This window comes from Diachasmimorpha longicaudata, chromosome 5 (assembly GCF_034640455.1).
Source record: "Diachasmimorpha longicaudata isolate KC_UGA_2023 chromosome 5, iyDiaLong2, whole genome shotgun sequence".
NCBI lineage: Eukaryota > Metazoa > Arthropoda > Insecta > Hymenoptera > Braconidae > Diachasmimorpha > Diachasmimorpha longicaudata.
The window spans coordinates 5,429,896-5,453,147 of record NC_087229.1 but is presented as its reverse complement, the minus strand read 5'-3'; the positions used below and the strand labels follow the sequence as shown (position 1 = coordinate 5,453,147).

At 37.6% G+C, this 23,252-nt stretch overlaps 6 protein-coding genes across 16 annotated transcripts; 1 reads left to right on the top strand and 5 right to left on the bottom strand.

The window, feature by feature from the left end:
- Positions 1 to 669: 669 nt before the first annotated feature.
- Positions 670 to 4,818, bottom strand: LOC135162946 (uncharacterized). Its single transcript, XM_064121935.1, has 5 exons — positions 4,535 to 4,818; positions 4,298 to 4,449; positions 1,530 to 2,528; positions 1,317 to 1,437; positions 670 to 1,250 (listed from the first exon to the last, which is right to left on the bottom strand). Exons 1-5 carry the CDS (start codon positions 4,778 to 4,780, stop codon positions 1,113 to 1,115), a joined length of 1,656 nt encoding a protein of 551 aa, XP_063978005.1. The 5' UTR covers positions 4,781 to 4,818; the 3' UTR covers positions 670 to 1,112.
- Positions 4,819 to 5,853: 1,035 nt separating this feature from the next.
- LOC135162954 (odorant receptor 13a-like) lies at positions 5,854 to 10,129 on the bottom strand. Of its 3 annotated transcripts, XM_064121958.1 has the most exons (7): positions 10,075 to 10,129; positions 9,772 to 9,991; positions 9,508 to 9,715; positions 9,007 to 9,435; positions 8,037 to 8,745; positions 7,523 to 7,958; positions 5,854 to 7,430 (listed from the first exon to the last, which is right to left on the bottom strand). In XM_064121958.1, exons 2-5 carry the CDS (start codon positions 9,925 to 9,927, stop codon positions 8,402 to 8,404), a joined length of 1,137 nt encoding a protein of 378 aa, XP_063978028.1. In that variant the 5' UTR covers positions 9,928 to 9,991; positions 10,075 to 10,129; the 3' UTR covers positions 5,854 to 7,430; positions 7,523 to 7,958; positions 8,037 to 8,401. The 3 variants fall into 3 exon arrangements, with proteins under 3 accessions (XP_063978028.1, XP_063978027.1, XP_063978026.1); XM_064121957.1 differs by having other exon boundaries at positions 9,007 to 9,715; XM_064121956.1 differs by lacking the exons at positions 9,007 to 9,435; positions 9,508 to 9,715; positions 9,772 to 9,991; positions 10,075 to 10,129 and having other exon boundaries at positions 8,037 to 8,386.
- A 203-nt stretch (positions 10,130 to 10,332) lies between these two features.
- LOC135162941 (ionotropic receptor 21a-like) lies at positions 10,333 to 22,772 on the top strand. 8 transcript variants are annotated; one of them, XM_064121919.1, is made up of 13 exons: positions 10,333 to 10,618; positions 10,736 to 10,827; positions 11,121 to 11,324; positions 11,416 to 11,566; positions 18,632 to 18,927; positions 19,023 to 19,479; positions 19,890 to 20,089; positions 20,332 to 20,448; positions 20,802 to 21,205; positions 21,276 to 21,416; positions 21,641 to 21,839; positions 21,972 to 22,176; positions 22,253 to 22,772. In XM_064121919.1, the coding sequence occupies exons 6-13, from the start codon at positions 19,048 to 19,050 to the stop codon at positions 22,556 to 22,558; spliced, it is 2,004 nt and encodes a 667-aa protein (XP_063977989.1). In that variant the 5' UTR covers positions 10,333 to 10,618; positions 10,736 to 10,827; positions 11,121 to 11,324; positions 11,416 to 11,566; positions 18,632 to 18,927; positions 19,023 to 19,047; the 3' UTR covers positions 22,559 to 22,772. The 8 variants fall into 8 exon arrangements, with proteins under 8 accessions (XP_063977989.1, XP_063977987.1, XP_063977984.1 ...); XM_064121917.1 differs by having other exon boundaries at positions 11,246 to 11,324; positions 18,632 to 19,479; XM_064121914.1 differs by having other exon boundaries at positions 18,632 to 19,479.
- On the bottom strand, positions 10,835 to 12,433 carry LOC135162613 (odorant receptor 13a-like). The gene is made up of 3 exons (XM_064121262.1): positions 12,270 to 12,433; positions 11,505 to 12,213; positions 10,835 to 11,300 (listed from the first exon to the last, which is right to left on the bottom strand). Exons 1-3 carry the CDS (start codon positions 12,423 to 12,425, stop codon positions 10,960 to 10,962), a joined length of 1,206 nt encoding a protein of 401 aa, XP_063977332.1. The 5' UTR covers positions 12,426 to 12,433; the 3' UTR covers positions 10,835 to 10,959.
- On the bottom strand, positions 13,488 to 15,282 carry LOC135162959 (odorant receptor 13a-like). Of its 2 annotated transcripts, XM_064121967.1 has the most exons (3): positions 15,003 to 15,282; positions 14,238 to 14,946; positions 13,488 to 13,834 (listed from the first exon to the last, which is right to left on the bottom strand). In XM_064121967.1, the coding sequence occupies exons 1-3, from the start codon at positions 15,156 to 15,158 to the stop codon at positions 13,488 to 13,490; spliced, it is 1,212 nt and encodes a 403-aa protein (XP_063978037.1). In that variant the 5' UTR covers positions 15,159 to 15,282. The 2 variants fall into 2 exon arrangements, with proteins under 2 accessions (XP_063978037.1, XP_063978038.1); XM_064121968.1 differs by lacking the exon at positions 15,003 to 15,282 and having other exon boundaries at positions 14,238 to 14,993.
- LOC135162612 (odorant receptor 10a-like) lies at positions 16,077 to 18,595 on the bottom strand. The gene is made up of 3 exons (XM_064121261.1): positions 17,893 to 18,595; positions 16,827 to 17,535; positions 16,077 to 16,417 (listed from the first exon to the last, which is right to left on the bottom strand). Exons 1-3 carry the CDS (start codon positions 18,046 to 18,048, stop codon positions 16,077 to 16,079), a joined length of 1,206 nt encoding a protein of 401 aa, XP_063977331.1. The 5' UTR covers positions 18,049 to 18,595.
- Positions 22,773 to 23,252: the final 480 nt, after the last annotated feature.

Here is a 23,252-nt window from a genome sequence, read left to right as displayed (position 1 = left end):
CACCCTTCTAAGTTTGAGACGTTTCAACGTAGTGCACAACAGACTCGGAGATGTGTAGACGGAAGCAACTAGGCTTTGTCCAGACCTTGAATTTAGAACTATTGGACATATCAAGCAATCACAGAGGTTCACTTGCGAATTCGGTCATGACTTAAGCCCGTCAACATGTCTGAAAATATCATCCGATAAGTCAGATGTGGAGATGTGGCAATCTTGTGCTCCCTAGGGAGCCGTGATATCTCCAACAATCCATTGATCCTTGAAGATTGCAGTTCTCATGCCTTTGGCGAGTGGGTCACAATCAAGAGACCAAATTGAATCACTTCGAATGGTAAATTTAAATTACTTGATTATTGTAAATATGTTCGAAAGCTCAACATGGATTATCGGCGCGGCATTCGTCATAGTCTTTCTGACGCTATTATTTATTTCTCTGTACTGCATACGTAGACGTAATGAATGTGAAAAAAATCTTAAGGAGAAGAGTAAAGAATAACGATCGGTTTATCATGCTAATGATAAACATCCACAGGATGGAACATAAAATATGATCGCCACAGTATTTAAAAAATAATATTTGTATGTTCTTTTACCATCTAATTCCCATAAAAAATCGTTCGCGAATAATCTATAATTAATGAAAGTCACTAGTGATTAAAGTAAAATAAATGCACTATGAGAGTTTTGTTTATTGTCATTAAAGTTTGGAATACTGTGTTTCGCGTATACAGTAAAAAAATAAAATTACATGTGATACATTTTTCTATGTTTATAAGTGTCATCACCATAATAATCAGTTGAAACATAAATTAATTGGTGGAAACTTGCTTTGGAGTTGTAAATGATACTTCTATATAAAAATAATAAAAATTGGTGAATAGCATTGGCATACATTCTCAACTGCTGTATACAAAATTGCTATTCAAGGATGAATTCACAGATTCCTTTTGTGACAATCTTCGGCTTAAATTCCTTTGTATCTTTAATACTTCCTCGGAATAATAAAAAAAAACTTCTATGACACAAAAATATACTCTGTACGAAATAATAACGCAACATTCTGATTACTTAATCTCTTTTTTTCCCTTGTGTTTGTCTCTTCATTGAAATAACTAAGTTGATTTGGCCCTGAGTTTGGTGAATTGCTCTATAGCATTAGAATCATCGGTATATTTCTCGAAATCGAAGAGCAAGGCATTTTCAAAATGTCTTTTCAGAGACGCAGGTGTTCTCACTGGATTTGGTAGAATCTGTTCACGTTAAAAATATAGTATAACAATTGGAGCAACTTTAAGTAATGATTTTTTAAAATTTACCTTTTTAATTGAAAATTTGATCCAAGTGTGCAGTTGACGGGCTTTAGTAACCAATCCATTTTCAATCAAATACTGAATCATCTTCTTGTTATCCTCATATGTGTATCGATGAGTTTTACGTCTGGATAAAGGAACAGAATCATTGCAGGGGAAAGGAACGATGATTTTAGATAAAAATTACAGGTACATTGAGAAATTATCTGATTCACTCACTTGTTGGTCCTGTAACTTCGATCACATTCGTAAGAGCTCTTTCTCCCCTTCTTCATCTTCTTACCCCTGGATTTGTTTGAACTTGCTTCATCTGAATCCGAGGTGTACCATTCATAATATTGAAATCGCCCTAAGTGATCCCTAGTCCTTCGTTTTGTGCAGTCTTCCTCCTCCTTGATATCGTTGACGTTCATCACTTTTGATTCATTCGTACCACCTCCACCATCGGAGTCACTGAGATTGGGGGGTCCTGGTGGGCCAGCCCTGGACCACACAGCATACGAATTTGGTCCATCAAAGTTTGTCAAACTTTTCACGTCGATAGACGGCTCCGGAGATTGCAGGTCTGTCTTCGAAGGCTTCGGACCGTTTTTTTCTGCATTCCCATTGCTTAGATCCTCTGAATCGCTTATCACAATTATTTCTTTGACAACCGGCGACTGTTTCTGAACTTCTGTGATTATTTCAACGCCCGGAGATTGTCCTCTTGGGGATCTCGGTGGAGATGATCGTTGATTCTTTCCCGTTCGTTTCTCATTTCTTGTTCCAACTTCACCATTTTCTAGGGCGGGTTTTGGACGGGGAAAAAGGCCACAAGAGCGAAAGTTCGTTAGACGTTTAACGGCGACATTTCTGGGTTTAATAGCAATGGGAGATGGTTTGTCAGCAGTTTTCGACTGGACAAACGAAGGAGTTAGGTTACTCTGGGAACTTGATATCACACTCGATTGTTCTCTCTCGGTGCAATTTCTGCTGGTCTGTGATTCAGTTGTACTTGAATTGTTGAGTTTTGATTGTTTGAAGATAGCTCCGTGAGTAGTGATACAGTCTTGAATTAGAACGTAGGGTTCACGGAGTGAACAACTTCGCAGTTTTCGCGTAGATGGTGGAGGAATCAGCGTCTCCTGCGATGGCTTTTCATCAATCTCTGATTTAGATATTTTGGGGGTGACTGACCGGGCACTGGCTTTTGGAGCCTGAGTTATTCTCCATGGTAGTCTGAATGGGTATAGCAAATGGATAATTCACGATTGCAAAGCTGATACAAGAAATATGAAAGCTAGGATGGAGGGTCTAACGTTACGATCATCGAGCTCGATCAATGAGATGAAGGAGAAATCAGTGATATCATTGATTGGCTGCCAGGTTTAATTAACTTAGAGAGCACTCAACGACTCCCATATTAGATTACCATCGCAAATTGCATTCTTTATCAACCGGATTAATGAGTATAATTAACGAATTTGTAATTCGTTGTCCAAAAGATTTTTTTTTATTCTTATGTTACAGTTTCCTTTTTTTTATGTGATACTGTTATCATTAATTGAAATATTAAAATTGTTTGGGTATTCTATTTTATAATTCATCCCATAGTTAGACTTAAATAGGTGTCACTCAGGTTTACGTCATCCGTAAAGATATATATTTTATTTTCCACTAGAAGAATGCCTTGGAACTCTTGCTCATGGAGTAACGCACTATCGAGCTGATCTGGCACGTTAACGAACGGTCTGAGCGGATGTCATTAACGGCATTTTGTTCCGAATCATTAAAAAATAAACGTTTAATCTTCAATCACTTCTCTGTTCGTAATCTCTTAATAGAAAATTGTCCCAATCTATAATCTGTTTGAATTTCAAATAAGGAATACCTTCTGCGTCAAAGGTTCAACGATTTTTTATTGTTAAAGAGATTATCAAGGAATTTCTCTTCACCCCTCCGTTGGTATAATGTGTTTCTGTGTGGTGGTCGGCTCTAATCATGAACATATATTGGAAGTTCTTCTTATCCTGAGGATGTTCACCGATCGTCAGTCAATTCCTTTTGGTTCGCAAATGTCAAGACCGATGAGGTAGTTTCTCCCCACAAAAAAAGGGGAGGCAAAAAAAAGCTGGTGGAATCTAGGTGCACGTGACTAAATGAATTTCCAGGAACAGTAGAGAACTCTCCTAAACGAGGGCTGTCCAAGACTCAACTGTAATGCGGAAACTTTTTGCTAAGGAGCCTACGACGAAGTTTATGGGTCTAAAGGACACATCCTATCTTCAAATTTTAACGCATGTTTCGCTTTAGACCGTTCTCGGGTTCGGACTAGAATCCATTACAAAAGAGTCTTTTTCTACAACAGCCCTCCCCCCCCCCCGCGTGCCATAAATATCTGTCGAGTAGTTTTTGTATACTACGCTCAAATATTCTCATAGAAAACAATATTCCTTAAAGTTTTTCTTATTACCGTTTTATAACGAAGAACATCAATATGACAATGCCACACAAGACGGAATTATTCATTAACGATTAATGAATCGCGTTTGGCAATTCTGTCACACAAATATGTACAAGGTGTGCCTGATACATCCACCAAAAAATTTATTTTTTCTTAGCTACGAAAATACTATTTATTGTGAATAGAAGGGAATTTCGTACAGCCACTTGCTTTCGAATTTTCGTATGATCAAGATTGGTCCCATGAGTTAATCAGTAACACATAATAGTGATTAATACACTAATTGTGACAGAGTTGATCGTCAGTGTAGCCCTCCCAATTTGAACGGGATTTCACCCAATTATTAATTGTAATTAATTTCAGAAGTGTGATTTTTTTTGTTCATCACTTTCTTCTGATATTCATTTCTGTTGTAAAGAATTCCCTCGAGTCGTTTTTTGTGAAATGAATGTACAATTCACAAGAACATCAGACTTCACCGTGAATAAGCACTCGTTAATTGCTTGAGTGACTTTTCAGGATAATGATTAGAAGAGTTACTCACGCATATTTATTGATATCTTGCAGTTTGTTCTGTACGATACTGTCTCGCAGGCACTTCAGGTGAAATCTGCGGCGATCGGTATGTGCGTAATGTCCAGGTTCCGAGAAAACAATGGTGTCAGTATCGGGTAACGAGAATTTTCCACCATGAGCCTGATAAGATGAACATGGCGGGTTACAAAAATTATGGTTGATTAGGCTATGTGCAGTATAAATGAAAGAAAACTGTAAAATTCACCTCGATAATCTTAGAAATCTGATGGGACTGGTATTCATCGTACCCTTCAAGGTAAAATTTCATGGGGATACCGTCGATGTTAAATAGGTTTGAATTAAATAACATTTTTTTTACTGTACGTGGAGCCATGGTTGAGATTATCGCTCGACCCTCGGCAACTTTACGCGCACTGTTTATAAGTTTTTTCTTCTCCCGATGTAAACACTCAAATGCCGGTGAAGGTGCGGGATTCCTCTGGTGCCCCATGAAAAGATCTTTTTGAAGATTCGCTAGGTCGGCAACAAAGACACCACGCCATCACTGAGCGGCACTGAGTGCTATGGGAGCTACGGTTGAGCCAGTGAAGATGGCAGCAGATGGTCGGTTGAGGTGACGGGGCGGTCAGAAAGAGTATAGGAGTGATTGCTAGCGCTTATAGAGTGGTGAACGTGCTTGTCGGTAAGGCATTACCACGGAGATGGCTAACGAGCTGGGAGGTTTTTGGCTGTAAGAGGCCAAAAAGCAGAGAAATTGCGAAAAGCGAAACAATTGATTTTAAAATATTTCTGGAGCTCACACAAATCGCACATGGGGAGCCCTGAATGGCATGTCCCTTACGCCGTGGTAATGCGTTATCAACGGGTACGTTCACCATCGTAGTTCATGCGCCACCGCTACACAAATTTTGCGGTTGAAGCCAGTCGATAAGTGTCAGCAATCTCCCCTATACTCTCTGGCGGTCAGTTCGGAATTTTGAACGGCTTTATCAAAAATACGGAGAAGTCACGGACAACAGTACGTAATTGATCAATTACAGTATTTAGAAGGACATCCGAACTTTTTTAGAGCGTGAGTTAGACGACACTGTACGTTTTAAGTCAAAATTACAGAAGACTCCGGAAAAATTACATGATAGTTAGGTCAAATGATCTACTACGAAATTTTACTCTGGAATTATTGAACAAACATCATTTTTATCGCATATTTCTTTCCGGATATTTTTTTCTCCCTGAAATTCGGACCCTCTATATTATCCGCTGAATAAAATGGGATCGATAGACATAGATAGACCTTACGCTTTTGCTTCACTTGTGCTTAAACATTCCTCGGGAACAGTTCGATGTTGGACGAGCTCAAGCATTGATGTTCTATTCATTGTTGATAATATTAAATCTTGTGCCTACAACTGAGTGTACTTATTAATTGTGAGTGTAGTGACCGTGTAGCTGAAGTTATTGCGGCAGCCCACATATAATAGTTTGGTAACTCAGTAATTTCCTTCAAGTTCTGTCTTCCATAGGCTTTTTTAATAATCCCAGGGGCTTGATTGGTACTCTTGATTGGTAATAATGCAGTGAACTTTATTTATTTAGTCACTTTTTGAATGTTTACGATTCGAGCGTTTATAAGTACATGAAACATAGTAATGTGTGACAGATGACATGTTTAACAAATAAATGCTTAAATAAATTGATGCAATCCACGTGGGAAATATTGTCAGACAAAAATTAACAGTGGAAAAAAATCGTTAAAAAATTTACAAAGAAGAACGATAACATTGGCCGCGGTATTGTGATTTCCTTGAAACAAAAAAATTAATCATCTTGTCTCGTAACTTGACATCTGAACCATTCTCGTTCTGTCTCAGAAGCAAAAACATCATTCAGAAATCTGTCCCCAAAATCAGACTTTAGAAAATAGGGTCTTCCCTTAAACGCTTGTATTATCACGGACGTATGGAAGTCCCGAAGTGTGGTCAGACGAGGAGAATTGATGATACAATTCATCATTTTAATGTTCTCCATTTCCCATGATTCATTCAGGACTCTGACAAAGTCAATACGCCCTTTATTATTATCAACGACCCTCTCCACAATTTCATCAAAAATAATGGACTCCTGTGAGAATAAAAATTCCATGGATTTGGTCATTTCGACGAGAATTGGCGTATAATCCATGGGCCCATGGCGCTCCCACGACTCATCCACAGCGTGCAAGAATAACTCTTCATAAGGCCAGGCCATGAATTTCATAAGGAAACGTTTTGAAAGTAGCAGCAGCATCCACAGATGATTCTGTTTATAGAAAAAAATCTGTTGGACTAGAAAATAAAGTATATCAGGCTTCGGTAGCAGGTCGATATCATCCATGACCACTTCACACACACGAGATAGAATTGCTTTCCTCTGATCATCGCTCATTAGCCCCCAGAAATATTTCATTGATGCACAGGTACCAAAAAGGAAAGAATACGCAAATAAATTTTCGTCCAGAGATTGATCGTCCATCCAATGTGGGATAATACTTTCCAAATCATCCAAGCTCGTCTCCAGATCATTCTGTAGACGGTAACACCAGTAAGACGATAGAACCGTCTGACACAATGAGCGGGGACCCTCCGTCCGTTCTAATAATTTAGGCCACAAGTCCCTGATGTCATCCTCGAGACAGTGATCACAAAGCTCAAGCCATGTGATAAAGTTGTACGGGAGAGCATGGGAGAGATACATCGAGTGTACGGTCGCAGACTCGTCGATACATCCATGATATGTCCACTGGAGGTGACGGAAATATTCTGCCAGATCCACTGAATTGATACCATTTTTCCCTAGTTTGAGGATCCATTGTTGCATTCTCGTTCCCATCGCACCCACGACACGCTTCAAGTCCTGACTCAGGCTGGCAGACAGAGCCAATTTGTCAACTTTACTGGAGATTATGCCACATAACGTATCTTGGACCTGAGTGGATTTTTGGGTGAAAGACCAAATGTTGAATTCGTCAATGCAATGTACCAACTGAATTCGCAAGTCTAGTTGAGTCCACAATCGTTTCGATATTTGTATCGATGACGATTGACACAGCCTCAACGGTTGGTTCACAGGGTTCATCCACATTGCCGAGGGTCTCAGCCTGTCTGCAATGTGATAAGTGATATTATTCCAGTTTGGGAAATAATAAAACTGAGGTGGACTTTGATAACTTCATTATTGTATACAAAATTTTTACCTTTAGCAATAATAATAATTATCTGAGTCAGTCGAATGATGATTTTAAAAATATATGTGATGATATGTGACGAAAATTGGGCTCTCTATAAGTCGATGGAGTATTCTTGCATGCGGTGGGATTGTAATTTTTCCACTGACTGAGGTAAATAAAGAAAAGGACATCCCTGTGTTTACGTCGATCTTGAAGAGAATCGGAACGTAATGGGACCAACAGCGTGCGGATCGCCAGCCCTTGGTTCTGAATTATTATTGGCAATCGGCGATTTCTGGCACCCAGTACGATACTGATAATTTACCTCTAAATGATAAGAAAAGTAGATAACTACTATAAACCACACCCGCAAATAATCCTGGGATTGAATAAAAAGGGGACACATTGCCATTTCCCTTTCTACGAAAAGTGCTTAATGACCGTTGTCATGTGCTTGATAGCTCTGGAACAGAGTGTCAAGGATTGTTAATCACAACATGGATTAAAATAATTTTATTAGCTTTGTCCACAGCTGACTCACCTTAGCTCCATCACGAGTCTCTAAGGACGATGGCGATCTTCCAAAATCATGCTTTTGAAAGTAATTTTGTGAAAAATGTTCCAGTGTCTTTCTCTGGAGAACATTTTCGTTCTCCCATCACTTTCACTTTTTTTCTTTGCAAAAACCCTTCCATTTTCTGATGTTGATTCAGTAAAAAACCCAAATGGGAACATATTCTGAGTTTTCATTTCTGCTGAATTGTCAATTGTATCGAGTTGCTCTTCGTCCTTCAGGTGAAAGGCAGTACTTAAGTCCTGATATTATCATACGATTCTTGTTCAGACATAGAAAATAAAAAAATGCTAAGAGAATTTGTAACCATTATAATGTAATCAGGTTTATCGCTATGGTTCAATCATAAATCTGAGAACAGAAAAAAATGAAAACATAACTTTTGTAATTTTCGCAAAACTTTCATGATTCATAATTAAAAAATCACCACCGGTCAAATGACAAAAATAATTGTTACGCATTATCATGAATTCCATATCTTTGGCAATATGAAATGACATATTATACCACCGACAATTATATACAATACTTCGCAATCTGTCTGCGTGGCTCGCTATTTTTTCACCTACATAGCAATACATGAAGAATTCCATGTACCAAACATATATCCTTGCTGCCCAACTGATCACTACACGATTCACATTGCCCGTCTGAACGGTAGCCAGCACTACAATTCCTGAAAAAACAAATCAACTTTCAGTACATCCTAATGATTCTACATTCTGCTGCACAAATGCACAAGAAAATCTTAGATAAATCCTTGTTGCATATGCAAATAATCAAATTCTATGCGGAACTGGACCACACAATTTTTATTGTTCCCTGATACAACAAGAAGCTCATTATTTTCCGTTGTTTGAATGATATTGACTTCTGAGGCCATCGTGGCTAATGATGTCATTCATTAATAGTTATATGTGCTGACGAAAATGATTACCTGAACCGCAAATGAGAACACTATTGCTCAGAAGTTCCGACAGGATGATACCGCTGACCAGGATATTCATACGTTTCCCCAGTAGAATCAAATGATTATGACGCTTTGAGTATTTCTTAATTTTATATTTCTGTATTGACTGATTATCCTCATCGCTCAGGTCTTCGATATTTGCCTCGAGTATTTCGAACTGACCGCATAAATGTAGGGCTGCACTGAACATGAATGCATCACATCCTGCATATGTCAATACTGAACAGAATGTAGCGATAAACATGAAACTGTAGTAAAGCAAGTAAACATTGAGGGACATCGTAATTGGAACCCAGCATGAAGGTGCCAGTAACATGTGTCTTATGGCTGCACTATCATTTTGCGAAATCTCGCTCTTTATTGTTGGGGGATCGATCCAGGTTGTCAACGCCATAGCTACGAATGTTCCAGTAATTTGTAAGATAAACGCCAAACGCCCCCAATACGCATACTGATACATGATTTTACATGACTTTGTTTCATTAATATTAAGCCAATCATCAATCATTGATAAAATGATATAACGCATTTGTTGTTGATGAAAGGAGAGACAAATAATTTTAACAGCTGTCCCACTAAATACTAAGATACCAGACAAAATATCCAGCAAATCTGTTATCACTCCACAGCTGCCCTTGGTCAATAACTGCATTGATGATGATACGGCGGCAGTCATCTGCGTTAAATTGTAAGTAATGTTTATGGTAGACTACATGGAATATAAATTCTTACCACAATCGAAGCGATGCTACTAGCTTGGACGGTACATAAAATTTGATTAGGTCGCCATGGCCAGACGCCTAATGCTTTAGACCACCACTTTGAAAAATCGAGAGCGTAGTGGACATTTTCATTCCACTCCAAGTACAGTTTTTCCTTGTATTCCATTGATAATAATATTTCCTCAAGCGGTATTTTTACAGGAATAACTAGACGATATACAGTCTTCTGTCTGCGAATAGATGCAAAATACCAGTGATATGCTCAGTGTTTCATTTCATATTTCTTATTTAGTTGGATGGCCATTGGTTTTACCTGAGTATCGATCCATTCCTTATAAGATAGTCATAATAGTGATCAGTTATTCACGTTCCTTCGATGAATAATACCATGTGGATTCCTAGGAACTATCAACGGTGGTGTATCGCATACCCCTTTTCATATTAATTATTTATCTTCATGATTCTGAGGCTCACATTTTATCTGAGTATCGACAAAGTCTTGTGGAATAGTCATGATACTCTTCATTTCTTTATATCACTTGGATAAATAATTCAAGTCTTGCAGGTGGGTGTATTTGTTGCATAAAAATATTGACAAACATACTGATATGCGCAATAGACGAATCCTGAGAGGTGGAGGGCATTCTCACAGAACCGTAGGTCGTGACACGATGGAATCGCTTCATAAGTTACTCAGCAAGTGGAGCTGAATATTCTTGCAGAGACGTTGTGACAGATGGTGAGCTGTCGAATATTTTAGAATAGACAGTGGTTTAGGCACCAACAGGGGAAAAATAAGCCGAAGCGAAGCTGTGGACGGCAATAACTTGGTTTATGATGAGAGGTGCAACATGATGGTAAGATCTTGATCAGTTTTTCCTTTTTTTTGGGTTTTTGTCAGAGACATATGTAAAAGTCTCAATAACGATAAAACGAAAATCAACAATTTAGTGAATATCTATACTTTTTGCTAGTGATGTTCAGGGAATGACAACCTGTGCCATTTTTCGTGGACGAATAAAGAAACAAAATCTAGTTGTAGTGCAGAACAATACTGGTTATATTGGTAATAAAATAATTTTTAGGATGTCACTTATTTTTAATAACATCCAAGCACTACATTTGTCACCACCATAATACGAATTATTTTATTAGTTTGAGCTGCAATTATTAGAATCTACGTATCACGCAATGAATTTTATTCAAGCGTAACTCTGAGAATAGAAAAAAAAGAAAATAAACTTTTAGTTATTTTTGTAAAGCTTTCATAATTCATGATCAAAAATTTACCTCCTGTCAAATGACAGAAGTAATTGTTACGCATTATTATAAATTCTATATCTTTCGCAATATTAACAGACAGATTGTACCACGAACAATTGTATACAATACTTCGCAACTTCTCAGCGTGGCTCAATAATTTTTCACCAACATAGCAGTACATGAAGAATTGCATGTACAAAGCACATATTCTTGCTCCCCAGCTCATCATCACACGGTTCACATTACCCGTTCTAACGTTCGCCAGAACCACAATTCCTGTTAAAAAAAATCAACCTCTGAGTATGTACCACTGATGGTAGATATCGATTAAGAGTTGACTAGTATTTCACGTTGATGGGCACAAGTGGTGATATTGAAATTCACGTTATAGGATTAAACTACGATTCTCATCCCGTGGGAGGGAGTTTTGCTACTTTTATACATAAGGGGGATTAAAAAAACTGGTGAAAATCGTGTTACCTGACGTGCATATGAGAACACTATTGGTCAAAAGTTCCGAGAGGATGATCATATTGGCTAAGGTATCCATACGTTTTCCCAACCGAATCAAGTGATTATGTCGCTTTGAGTAGCTTTTAATTTTAATTTTCTGTGTTAAATAATCATCCCCATCACTGAGCATTTCAATACTTGCCTCGAGTATTTCGAACTGACCACATATGTGTAAAGCAGCACTGAACATGAGTGCATCGCATCCTGCATATACCAGTGCTACACAGATTGCAGCGATAAAATTGACATAGTAATAAAGCAGGTAAATATGAATGGGCATCGTAATTGGAATCCAACAGGAAGGTGCCAGAATCAGGGGTCTTATCGATGAATTATCACTTTTTGAAATCCCACTCGTTACGTTTGGAGGATCAATCCACACTGCCATTATCACGGCCACAGATACTGAAGTAATTTGCAATATAAAAGCTAAACGACCCCAATGTGCATACTGGTGCATGATCTTCCGTGATTGTGCCTCTCTAATATGCAACCAATCATGAATTATCGATAAAATAATATAACGCAGTTGTTGTTGATGAAACCAAAGGCAGAAAATTTTAATAAAGGATATGTAAAATATCATGATACCGGTTAAGGTATCCAGTAAATCGGTTGTTACTCCACAATTACCCTTCGTCAGTAACTGAGTAGATGATAAGACACCACCAATGATCTGCATCAAGTTTAATATCACATCAATGCTATATGAAATATCAGAGGCTTCCTTACCACCATTAAACCGATACTGCTAGTTTGCACGATAGATAAAAGTTCATTGTGCTGCCATGGCCAGATTCCTAATGATTTACACCACCATTTCGAGAAAACCAGGGCATAATGCACGTCCACATTCCAGTGCTGATGTAAATTGTCGTCGTATTCCATTGGTGCAAAGCTTCATCAAACCCTTCCCGTACAATAATGGCTAGTATGTTTATGTCTGTCAACAAATGGAAAATACAACTGGTATGCTCGATACTTCATTTAATATTCATTATTGATTTGGACAGCACTCGAGCTTCTCTGGAGTATCGACCAATAACTTATAACATAGTCATGATAATGATTAGTTATTCTCATTCCCTCAATGAATAATATAATTCGCATCCCGGCGTACTATCAGTACTTTTGTGCCGAGGACTTTTTCACATTGATTATTTATCTTAATAATTCTTAGGTTCAAATTTAGTTCGAGTATCGATAAAAGTCTATGGAATAGTTATGATAGGGTTTATTTTCTTGTATCACTCCGATGAATAATTCAATTTGTGCAGGTGGGGTATTTTTTGTATAAATAAATTCATGCCGATTCCAAAAGGGGTTCGGAATAGTTTGCATTCATCAGTCTCTTCTTCTATGTTGTCTTGAACTCTCTCTCAGGATGTTCCTTGCAATCTCACTAGTTCACAATAAATGTGTGATTGCAATGGACGGTTCCAATGCTGGTGAGAAATCGGTGATTGTCTTGTAGCTGTTAACTGTATAACAGACCCTTAGAAATGAGAGTGGTATTAGAATTTTTCTGCATCACCATTTGGAATTATACACTCTCTTGTAGCCTCTCGGTAGTTCAAACAGTTGTTTTCTGAGGAATGTTTCTAAATTTCGTTCTGTGTCGAATGTTTTCGTTCTCAGTTTCACTCTTTGCGTATAAAGATCGTCCTTGATATTTCGTTATGCATTTGGTTCTTCATTAAAATGGTTGTTTATTACCACGCATCAGGATGGAGATGCCTTCTTTGTTCCTGCTTCTTTGAGTTTTCAACCGTGTGAAGATTTCAGTCCGTCTTCAAGTGCCATCGGGTAATAAAATATCCGATATTTAAATATCGTTTTAATCAGAGTTATAGGGCTAGATAAACTAACGAAAAGCTACGGTAATTTTAAAACATTACAAGAAAAATTCTACTCATTTGTGCTGTCATCATTAGAATGTAACTCATTCCGTCAATTCGACTCGAGTATGATTCTGAGAATAGAAAAGAAAGAGAATACATTTTTACTGATTTTTGTAAAAGTCTCATAGTTCATGATTACGATTTTGCCTCCTGTTAGATGGCAGAAGTCATTATTACGCATTATCATAAATTGCAGATCTTTAACATTATGCGTTGACATATTATACCACGAACAATTGTATATGATACCTCGCAGTGTGTCAGCGTGGCTTGATAATTTGTTACCAACATAACAATATATGAATAATTGTATGTATAAAATATATATTCTTGTTGCCCAACTTATTACTACGCTGTTCATATTTCCCACTTTCATGTTCACCAGAACTCCAATTCCTGTGGTAAAAAAAATCAAGCTGTTAGTACACGCAGAGATATTTTGGGTAAAAATGTTGCTGATGCATAATAAACGTCCACTTCCCGGAATTTTTTATGTATAAATTTGAACTTATATTTTTGCTGGTCAAAATGAATGATTCTCACCTGTATGAACTTATACTTTTCTAGTATAGTATTTTTTATCTAGATTTTAATGGATATTAGAAATTTTTTGATCGATTACTACCAGTTCATACACTGTTCGGTAACTTTTTCATATTTGGCCAGTCTTCCTTTGCACATATAGGGCAGGTGGCAATATTGAAATTAATTTTATCAGATTCAACCACCACCCTATTGCGTACTAGAAAAGTGTGTGACTTTTCCCCATAAGAATTGGATGAATTGAAAAAATCTTTACCTGAGGCGCAAATGAGAATAGTATTGCTCAGGATTTCCGAGAGGATGATGACATTGACGACACTATCCATACGTCTGCCCAATTGAATCAAGTGATTATGTCGTCTTGAATATTCTCTAATTTTATTTGTGTGTGTTGAATAATCATCCTCAACAGCGAAGTTCTCCATATTCGCCTCGAGTATTTCAAACTGACCACAGATATGCAAGGTAATATTAAACATGAAGGCATCGCATCCTGCATAGATGAATGCTATGGTAGTAATATTAATTAGATTGAAGCAGTAGTAAAGCAAGTAAACATTCAGAGGCATGGCATTTGAAATCCAGCACGAAGGTGCCAGTATCACGTGTCTTATCCGTGAGCCATTAGTTTCTGAATTGTCAATTTTCATTGTTAGAGGATCAATCCATATTATCAATCCTAAAGCTATAAATATTGGAGCAGTTTGCAGTATAAAAGCTAAACGACCCCAATATGCATACTGGTGCATGATTTCTAATGATTTTTTCCCTTTGATATTCAACCAATCATCAATTGTTGATGAAATAATATAACGTAGATCTTCTTGATGGAGCCAAAGAGTAAAAATTTTAATGGTTCCTGTGGAAGATACCAGGAGACTGATTAAGGTATTCATTAAATCGTTTATTACTCCACAAGCACCCTTCGTCAGTAACTGGATGAATGATAGTGCTCCGTCAATGATCTGCATCAAGTTTGATATCGGGTCAACAGTATATGAAATATCGTAGGCTTTCTTACCATCATTAAACAAATAATACTAGTGTGCACGCTACGTAAAATTTCATTATCTCGCCATGGCCAGATGCCTAATGCTTCACACCACGATTTCGAAAAAATTAGAGCATAATGCACATCCACATTCCATTGAAGGGGTAATTTATTGTTATATGCCATGGGTGGAGATGTTTCAGTACGTGTCTTTCTTCACGAATGACGAGACAATGTAGCTTCTGATGTGACAGTAGATACATAATACTCTGTACTCCTTCGCACATTCATTATGCAGCTGGACAGCACTCGGGTTTTGCCTGAGTATCAACCAGTACAGTATAAGATAATTGTGCGGGTGCTGAAATATTTGGATTTCCTGGGTATATAATATAATACGAATGCACGCTGAGGGGCTTTTATGGAATGGATAATGTTTAGTTCGGTAGATCCCTTGGATGAATTATTTAATACTTACCGTTGGGTGTATTTTTTGCATGAATATATTTATGAGCATAGTACCATGCGCCGAAGGAGTTTCGAGAGGCAGAGAGGGTCGCAAGAGCATAATCGCAGGATCATACTGGTCTTTGTTCAATAGGGTTGTAGTAGACGATTGTCCACGTGTCAAAGGTCTTAGGAATCAGCCAGAGTAGTAATTGAATGATCGGATTGTGTTCTACCAGCAGAAAAGAGGATATTCCAATCTACGTGTGAATTACTGTTTGTGGTGACCTGAAATTTACTGTTTACTGTTTCATTCTGAGTTTACCACTATTCTTCGTCATAATTGCACTGCTTAGCTCATTCTTTTTTCATAAATACCGGGTGGAATGCAAGTTATGCCATTACGAGGATCATTGACAATCTGGTGAATGGAATTCATCTGTTCTGAGATGTAAGTGGAAGGCTCAGTTTTTAAATTTAACTTTTGTTCTTCAGAGAATGTTCCTGTTCTTATTCATTTTTTAAATAACATTTTAGATATTTGGGCAGCGTTTTCGTTCGTAGTAAATCATTTCTCTTCTATATCGTTCACACTCAACTGGAGAAAATAAAAAATACTACGACAATGGATACTAATTACAATATAATTCAATACTGTCACTGAAGCATAAATCGGAGAACGGAAAATAAAGAAAACATAGCCTTTGTGATTTTTGCAAAACTTTCATAATTCATCATTAAAAATTCACCGGCCGTCAAATGACAGAAATAATTATTGCGCATCATCATAAATTTTATATCTTTAGCAATATGAGTTGACATAGTGTACCAGGGACAATTGAACAAAGTGCTCCGCAGCTTGTCGGCATGGCTTGATAGTTTTTCACCGACATAACAATACATGAAGAATTCCATGTGCCAAACGTATATTCTCGCTATCCAGCTGAATACAACACGGTTCACATTACCCGCCTTAATGTGTTCCATAACAACAATTCCTAAATTGAAAAAAATCCTATCAGTATATCTGGTTGATGCTACACACTGATAAGGTGCACTTGAATAAAAACTGCAGGTGTCTTTAAATAATACAAAATATAGCGATTGTTAAAGTGAAACGAATATCAGTATTATTTTAACGAATATGTAAAAATCATACTCTTCAATTATTCTCCAAAAAGTCTCAATCTAATTTTGATCTAGTCTGATATGCGCCTTTTACCGTGAAAAGTCTAAAATGAAATTTTCCCCGCAAAAAATGATACTCATGTCTCATGTCTGAAGACTTTCATGGGCACCAATTGACCATTTAATTTCTTGCAATATTTTCATACCTCCCCTCATCAATAATTTTTCCAATTTTGTGCATTTTAGTGGTAAAAGAATCGAGCTACAGAAAATAGTTACCTGAAGCGCAGATGAGGATACTATTGCTCACAAGCTCGGAGAAGATGACAACATTAATTAAGGTATCCATATGTTTCCCCAGCTGAATCAACTCATCATGTCGTTTGGAGAATTTTCTTATTTTATACTTCTGCATTGAATAGTCATCTTCATCACTGAAACTTGCGATGTTAGCCTCGAGTATCTCGAACTGACCACAGATATGTAAAGCAGCATTGAACATGAATGCATCACACCCTGCATATGTCAATGCTGAACAGATCATAGCGATGAAAATGACGTTGTAATAAAGCAAATAAATGTTGAGGGGCATAGTAATTGGAATCCAACACGAAGGCGCCAATAATAAGTGTCTTATTACTGAACTATCATTTTCGAACATCTCGGTTTTTAAAGTTGGTGGATCAGTCCACGTTGTCAATACCATTCCAGCAAATGTTCCAGCAATTTGTAATATAAAAGCTGCACGTCCCCAATATGTATACCGGCGCATAATTTTCCGTGATTTTGTTCCACTATTATTCCACCAATCGTCGATTATCGATGAAATAATGTAACGCATGTGTTGCTGGTGAAACAAAAGAGAAAGAATTTTGATCGCTGTCCCGCTAAATACTATGATACTGGCTAGGCTATCCAGTAAATCGGTTATTACTCCACAGTTACCCTTTGTTAGTAGCTGGATTGATGAAACAGCAGCGGCAGTGATCTGCATTCATTGAACATTACACACTGATGATTAAAATATAAAATATTCATTCACTTGGGAGGTGTATTAATTTTGTCATTTTTTTCAATTATGACAAGCATAGTACTTTAGAAGATGCTTAATTGCACATAAAACTGTATTACTTTCGGTGGACCTTCGATTGTTTTTTCAATGTTGATATTAATTAGAATTCACTCAAGATCATAAATGAAATAATTGTCTTCCAAAGCAATATTTTTGTTATAATCAAATGTCCAAAGTTTTTCGGCGATGGTCCTGGATTATTATGTTCACATATTGATTATTCATTTGATATACTTTTCTGTGCTACCAGGATCATGTGAAAAGGTTCCTTACCACAATCAGAACAATACTACTAGCTTGCATGATACATGAAACATCGTTATTCCGCCACGGCCAAATCCCTAATGCTTTACACCACCATTTTGAAAAATCAAGGGCATAATGTATATCTACATTCCATTGTGGATGTAGTTGTTTACTGTACTCCATCGGTGGAAAAATTTTATCAAGTGAATTTTTATTGAACCGAGTGACCGGTCTGTAGAGCCCTGACGAATTGTCCTTCTTAGCATCATCATTTGCTCTGGATAGCACACGTTAAAGTTTTGTCTGTTTTTTCTGAATATCCACCAACATCTCATAAAATAGTAAAGGTAATGGTTAATTATTCACATTATTCGGGTGAATGTGATACACATCCTGGGGTATTTTCTGTGGTAGCCCGGCTGGTACTTCCCATATTGATTATTCATCATGATGCTATTCGCCATGAAGCTTGGTCCGAGTGTCGCCAAATCTCATGAGATAGTCATGATAGTGTTCAATTCTTTACATCACTAGCATCAATAATATCACTTATTCTTGCTATTCTTGAGCATAAATAAATTCGTAGCCATATTATCATGCGCAATAGTAGAATTTTGAGGAGGAGAGAGAAGTGTCACACGATCATAGCTGATCGCAAGATGAATTCTGATCGTGGATTCAGTAGTGAAGGGGTAAAAGAAGATAAGTTGCACAAAATAAATAAACTTATATATAAGCATTAGTATTAATTTTTTTTTAATTTCAGAGGAATGTTATTCCACTAAATCAGTCAGGAAAGCACGCGGTTCAAGGCAATTGCCCTGGACTTTTTAAATTTTTCAAAACAGCATTATGATTGCAATAATTACCTCATACTTATGGAATAAATGATGATCGATACTGGGGAGGATCGACTTTCCACAGCAAGTTACTTCAAATATTGAAGAGTAATTTTGCTAATGTCCAATAAATATGGGAAATGCAATAACAGTGGTATCGATCTAATATTATGTGATGAGACACACACATCGGATTGTCTGGTATTTTTCCTTCGGCCAGTCAGTTCAGTGTCATCGCTCTGGAACCACCACCAGACCTATCGAAATTATCATGAAGTTTGCGAATTACATTGTGTTAATTTTATTAATTTTCTCCAGGCTATGCATCATAAAGTCTCACTTGATGAACATGACAAAGTCTCAGCAAAGTGATCTAAGAATCGACAGTTTAGGTCGCCTACTCAGCTACATTTTCAAAGAGTATTACAGTGGATGTGATATAAAAATAATTTACGATGACAAGACCATTGAACAGCAGCCTGGCGTGCTCCAGGGGTTGTACAGCAGTCTATCCTTTGGCTCGTTGATTCAGAGAAGTGCAGATGCTGCGCTCAACCAGACGCCCAGAGCGATCAAGGACAAGTGTTACAATTACCTCATCTTTTTGAATGATGTCTACTCTATCGGGAATGTTATTGAAGAGGAAACTGTGAATAAGGTTCTACTCGTAACCGAATCAACACCTTGGACAGTCAAAGAGTTTCTTAAGAGCTTTATATCGAGATCCTACACAAATTTGGTTATCATCACCCATAGTATGAGTAGACGAACTGAGGTAATTAAGGAGAGAAAAAAAAAAGTTATGTTTCCTCTTTTTCATATAATGAAAAATCGGTACGAACACGACGAAAGAAAATTTCACAAAAAAAATCTGATTTATTGTGCCTCTAAAATCAAGGATTCTGGTGAAGCCTCTGTTAATTTTTTACGAATTCGTTACATTTTATGTACCTAAGAGTTGATATTTACAAGAAAAATCTGTGTTTATGTTGGTGAGTAAAAAATACTTCTAAACCCGTTTCATGCCACTGGAATAAATATAGAATATCAAATGATTAATGTGACTGAATTTAAATTATAATTACGTTGCATGAATAATTTCAGTTAAAAATGTTCAACATTTCTGTTTTTTACTGACTCCAGTAATTAACGCTAATGAGGAGTCATATTTTCATTCTATATCAGGAAGGATCATTCCTCCTGTACACTCATCGGCTGTATACGGATGGAAGTGGTTCCAGTAAACCAGTTCTTTCAACATCTTGGATAAGGGACCACATGACACACAAGAATATTGATCTATTTCCAGCGAAGCTCAGCGGAGGCTTCAAGGGCCACAGGCTATTAATATCCACCGCCCACAAGCCGCCCTTCGCAATCAGAACGTAAACATAGATTATTATTTATGTACTCATTACCTCCCATAGAGGCCATTCCGGAGAAACTCAGCATACTTGCTGCAGACTTTTGCCAAAAAAATTACTTTTTCTTTCGCATTTTGACATTCAGAAGAGGAAAATTTATCTAAAAAATATGGGATTCTGTGACTGATATCCGGGGGTTTCTCCACCGATTTTTAAAAATAATTTCATGGATTTTTCATCCATGGTTGATTTAAACACCACAGAGATCGAGTTAGTCATGACCAGATTGGTTGGGATGGAATTGACATCAGAATGATAAGGCTCCTGGGAAAGGCTCTTAATTTCACTGCTGACTTTCGAGATCCCACAACTTCAACAAGGTGGGGCTCTTAGAGCAATCTAATCATTAGTGAAGTGGTAGAGAACCGAATGAATTAATTTCTCCGATCTCCAAAAATATTTTTATCGCATCACTGCAGAAATCCAACCCGAGGTTCAATCGTAATTGGGAATTCCAGTTGAAAATTTGCAAAATCAATCATTTTAAAAATTCACGTTCTCCAGACACGTCATATAAACCATTTTCTTGGGTTTTAGATGAGATTATTTTTAAACGTTCCATGAAAAAAAAAAACGTGAGTCATGGTATTCTCACACTTTGCTACTGCATTAAGAATACAAATAGTTCGATGAAGTTGTTATCATCGGGAATTAATCATTGAATAATTCCCAGCCCTGTGTACGCAGCACTAATGGATGTGGAGAAACGTGAGACGACACTAGCTATCGGTGGCATTTACCGGACAAATAATGTGACAGCGAGATTCGACAGTTCATTCTCCCACGTGGAGGATTGTGCGGCCTTCATATCAGAGGCATCCTTGGCCCTGCCGAAGTACCGTGCCATAATGGGCCCCTTCCAAGGAGCCGTCTGGGCCCTGGTAGTCATTGCTTATGTCATTGCCGTTATTCCACTCACTACCAACACAAATTACAGTATATTATCCCTGGTTACTCATCCCTCGAGATTCATGCACATGTTTTGGTATGTCTTCAGTACATTCACCAATAGTTTCGTCGTTAAGAATCCACTTTTGGATGCCGGAATTGCTAAAAATTCAACGTCACTTTTAATTGGTACCAATCATGCTCGAAGTGTATTTTAATTGTTCTGGAGTAAAAATTGATAATTGTTTCTTTGTTTTAGGTATTTATTGGGTTTTTACGATCATCATCACGTCGTGCTACACTGGCTCGATTATGGCCTTCATCACAGTGCCCGTGTTTCCGGAACCGATTGATACACCTGAGCAATTGCTCGAGGAGAATTACGAAATAGGAACTCTAGGTAAACTCAATCGGTGTTCTTATCTTTATGGTATCATTAATTCAACCCTTGAGTGGTTACAACTCTCCATCGAATGCAGGTGATTGTGCAGTGGGAGGGCAGCAGTCCCCTGTATTTTGCCATTTTCGTTAAAAAAGTGGAAAAGTGTATTATTGTGTTCTGATTACCGAGTTCTATCTACATATTTATACAGGGTTATCTCTTGAGAATCAATTTCACCACAGATCACGATGGGTGGGAGGTTTGGTTCAACTGGACGCAAATCGATGAACCAGTGGCAAAAAAATTATTGAAAAATCTGCAGTACGTTTCAACAGTCAAAGCCGGCATTGGAAATATCACAGCGGCGTTTTTCTGGTCCTACGCATTTATTGGCTCTAAAATTCTTCTTGAGTACATCGTTCAAGAGCAGTTCACACCCAGGTACTAATCTAGATGGTATGCGGTAATTAATAAATTCCGGAGAAACGACAACATTTGATTCCTGGGAATTTACTGGGTTTCAAAATTTTAAATTTTTTGTATGTTAAAAAATGAATTTCGGTGATACGACAGCTGGACTACGATGAGATCACCAATGCACATAAGTAAGGAATGTCTCTTAAATTTCGGTGTAACTTTCGTACTTCCGAAGGACTCGATTTACACCGAAGAATTCAATAAGGTTATTATCCGGGCACGACAATCCGGTCTCGCTCAAAAGATCATCAGAGACGTTGAATGGGATGTTCAGAGAACAGCGGAGGGTTTATTACTCCCGGTAAGTGATTTCTAATCTTTAGGAGAATTGAATGCATGACAGGAGTCGAAGGTCAACCGTGAGTTTACATTCCCAGGTATCGGTGGAGTATAAAAGCCGGAAAATCCCAGTGCAGGATCGATCATTGGCTCTCGATGACACACAAGGAATGTTTCTCCTTCTCAGTGCCGGGACTTTACTCGCATTTTTGACTCTCTCCATTGAGTGTTGCGTTTATTTGTGGAGGAAGAGACATTTGAAAGATGTAGGACATAAAACGGATGTATCCACGATAGTGTCAGAAGCTACAACGCCGAAGATGAATCATTTCAGGGGTCTTGATATGTGGGCACCTGACAGATTGACGCCGAGACGCCGAAGATTTAGTATAAATAGTATTTAGTCGAGTAATTGACTGGCACTAAAGACAGGGCTGACAGCTGAACTTGAATTGAATATATTTGCATGAAATGGAATTGTTATTAGAAATTTTTCTGTCCCAGTGTAAGAGAATTTTTATGGGTAAGGAATAAACAAATCTAAGAAGATAATGATATCGTACGCTCCTGCCGAGACTTTCGAAACTTATGGTAAAGTTTTTCCACTGGGAAAATTCAGTGAACATCTCCTCGACAGGCAACTTTATAATAATTTGCATTTCGCCCGTAGGCCCTGATAATTTACTTTATTCCTCATAATAACTCATGCTTTGTTACCTAATTATCTCATAAGTGAGCTGCCTCAAGAATGTGAAACTTTTACTGTACCCTTTCTAGCATGAAATCTATGCAATCCCTACTTTTTTAAATATTTTCATCATCATTTCTGGCGCGATAGACAAACAGCCTTGAGTTGTCTTATGAATATCCACATACTTTTGCTATTTGTCGCAGAGTCCTACATATTGAGAGAGTGATATTAACGATTATTTCTATCGATTTCGATATCGATCAACTAGGGTAGCACTGAATTATCAATAATATTTTTTTCAAGTTTCCAGCGCAGCTTTAGTACGTGAATTAAAATCTCAATTGATGTACTACGTAAAGTACATGGCTGCATGGAAAGATATTCTGGTCATAGCAACAATGTGAGGA

Bases quoted from the DNA above. Each gene is read 5' to 3' on its own strand.
- LOC135162941 (XM_064121918.1), top strand. From the start codon at position 18,880: ATGAGACACACACATCGGATTGTCTGGTATTTTTCCTTCGGCCAGTCA. The intron at 20,449-20,801 runs GTGGGGCTCTTA...AATAATTCCCAG, and splicing joins GATCCCACAACTTCAACAAG to CCCTGTGTACGCAGCACTAA. The intron at 21,840-21,971 runs GTACTAATCTAG...GTGATACGACAG, and splicing joins CAAGAGCAGTTCACACCCAG to CTGGACTACGATGAGATCAC.
- LOC135162959 (XM_064121967.1), bottom strand. From the start codon at position 15,158: ATGGCATATAACAATAAATTACCCCTTCAATGGAATGTGGATGTGCAT. The intron at 14,947-15,002 runs GTAAGAAAGCCT...AACTTGATGCAG, and splicing joins GTATTATTTGTTTAATGATG to ATCATTGACGGAGCACTATC. The intron at 13,835-14,237 runs GTAAAGATTTTT...TTTTTACCACAG, and splicing joins TATTCTCATTTGCGCCTCAG to GAATTGGAGTTCTGGTGAAC.
- LOC135162612 (XM_064121261.1), bottom strand. From the start codon at position 18,048: ATGGAGTACAGTAAACAACTACATCCACAATGGAATGTAGATATACAT. The intron at 17,536-17,892 runs GTAAGGAACCTT...CAATGAATGCAG, and splicing joins GTAGTATTGTTCTGATTGTG to ATCACTGCCGCTGCTGTTTC. The intron at 16,418-16,826 runs GTAACTATTTTC...TTTTCAATTTAG, and splicing joins TATCCTCATCTGCGCTTCAG to GAATTGTTGTTATGGAACAC.
- LOC135162946 (XM_064121935.1), bottom strand. From the start codon at position 4,780: ATGGGGCACCAGAGGAATCCCGCACCTTCACCGGCATTTGAGTGTTTA. The intron at 1,438-1,529 runs GTGAGTGAATCA...TCCTTTATCCAG, and splicing joins CGAAGTTACAGGACCAACAA to ACGTAAAACTCATCGATACA. The intron at 1,251-1,316 runs GTAAATTTTAAA...TAACGTGAACAG, and splicing joins TCAAATTTTCAATTAAAAAG to ATTCTACCAAATCCAGTGAG.
- LOC135162954 (XM_064121956.1), bottom strand. From the start codon at position 7,410: ATGTGGATGAACCCTGTGAACCAACCGTTGAGGCTGTGTCAATCGTCA.
- LOC135162613 (XM_064121262.1), bottom strand. From the start codon at position 12,425: ATGGAATACGACGACAATTTACATCAGCACTGGAATGTGGACGTGCAT. The intron at 12,214-12,269 runs GTAAGGAAGCCT...AACTTGATGCAG, and splicing joins GCAGTATCGGTTTAATGGTG to ATCATTGGTGGTGTCTTATC. The intron at 11,301-11,504 runs GTAACACGATTT...TTTTTTTAACAG, and splicing joins TGTTCTCATATGCACGTCAG to GAATTGTGGTTCTGGCGAAC.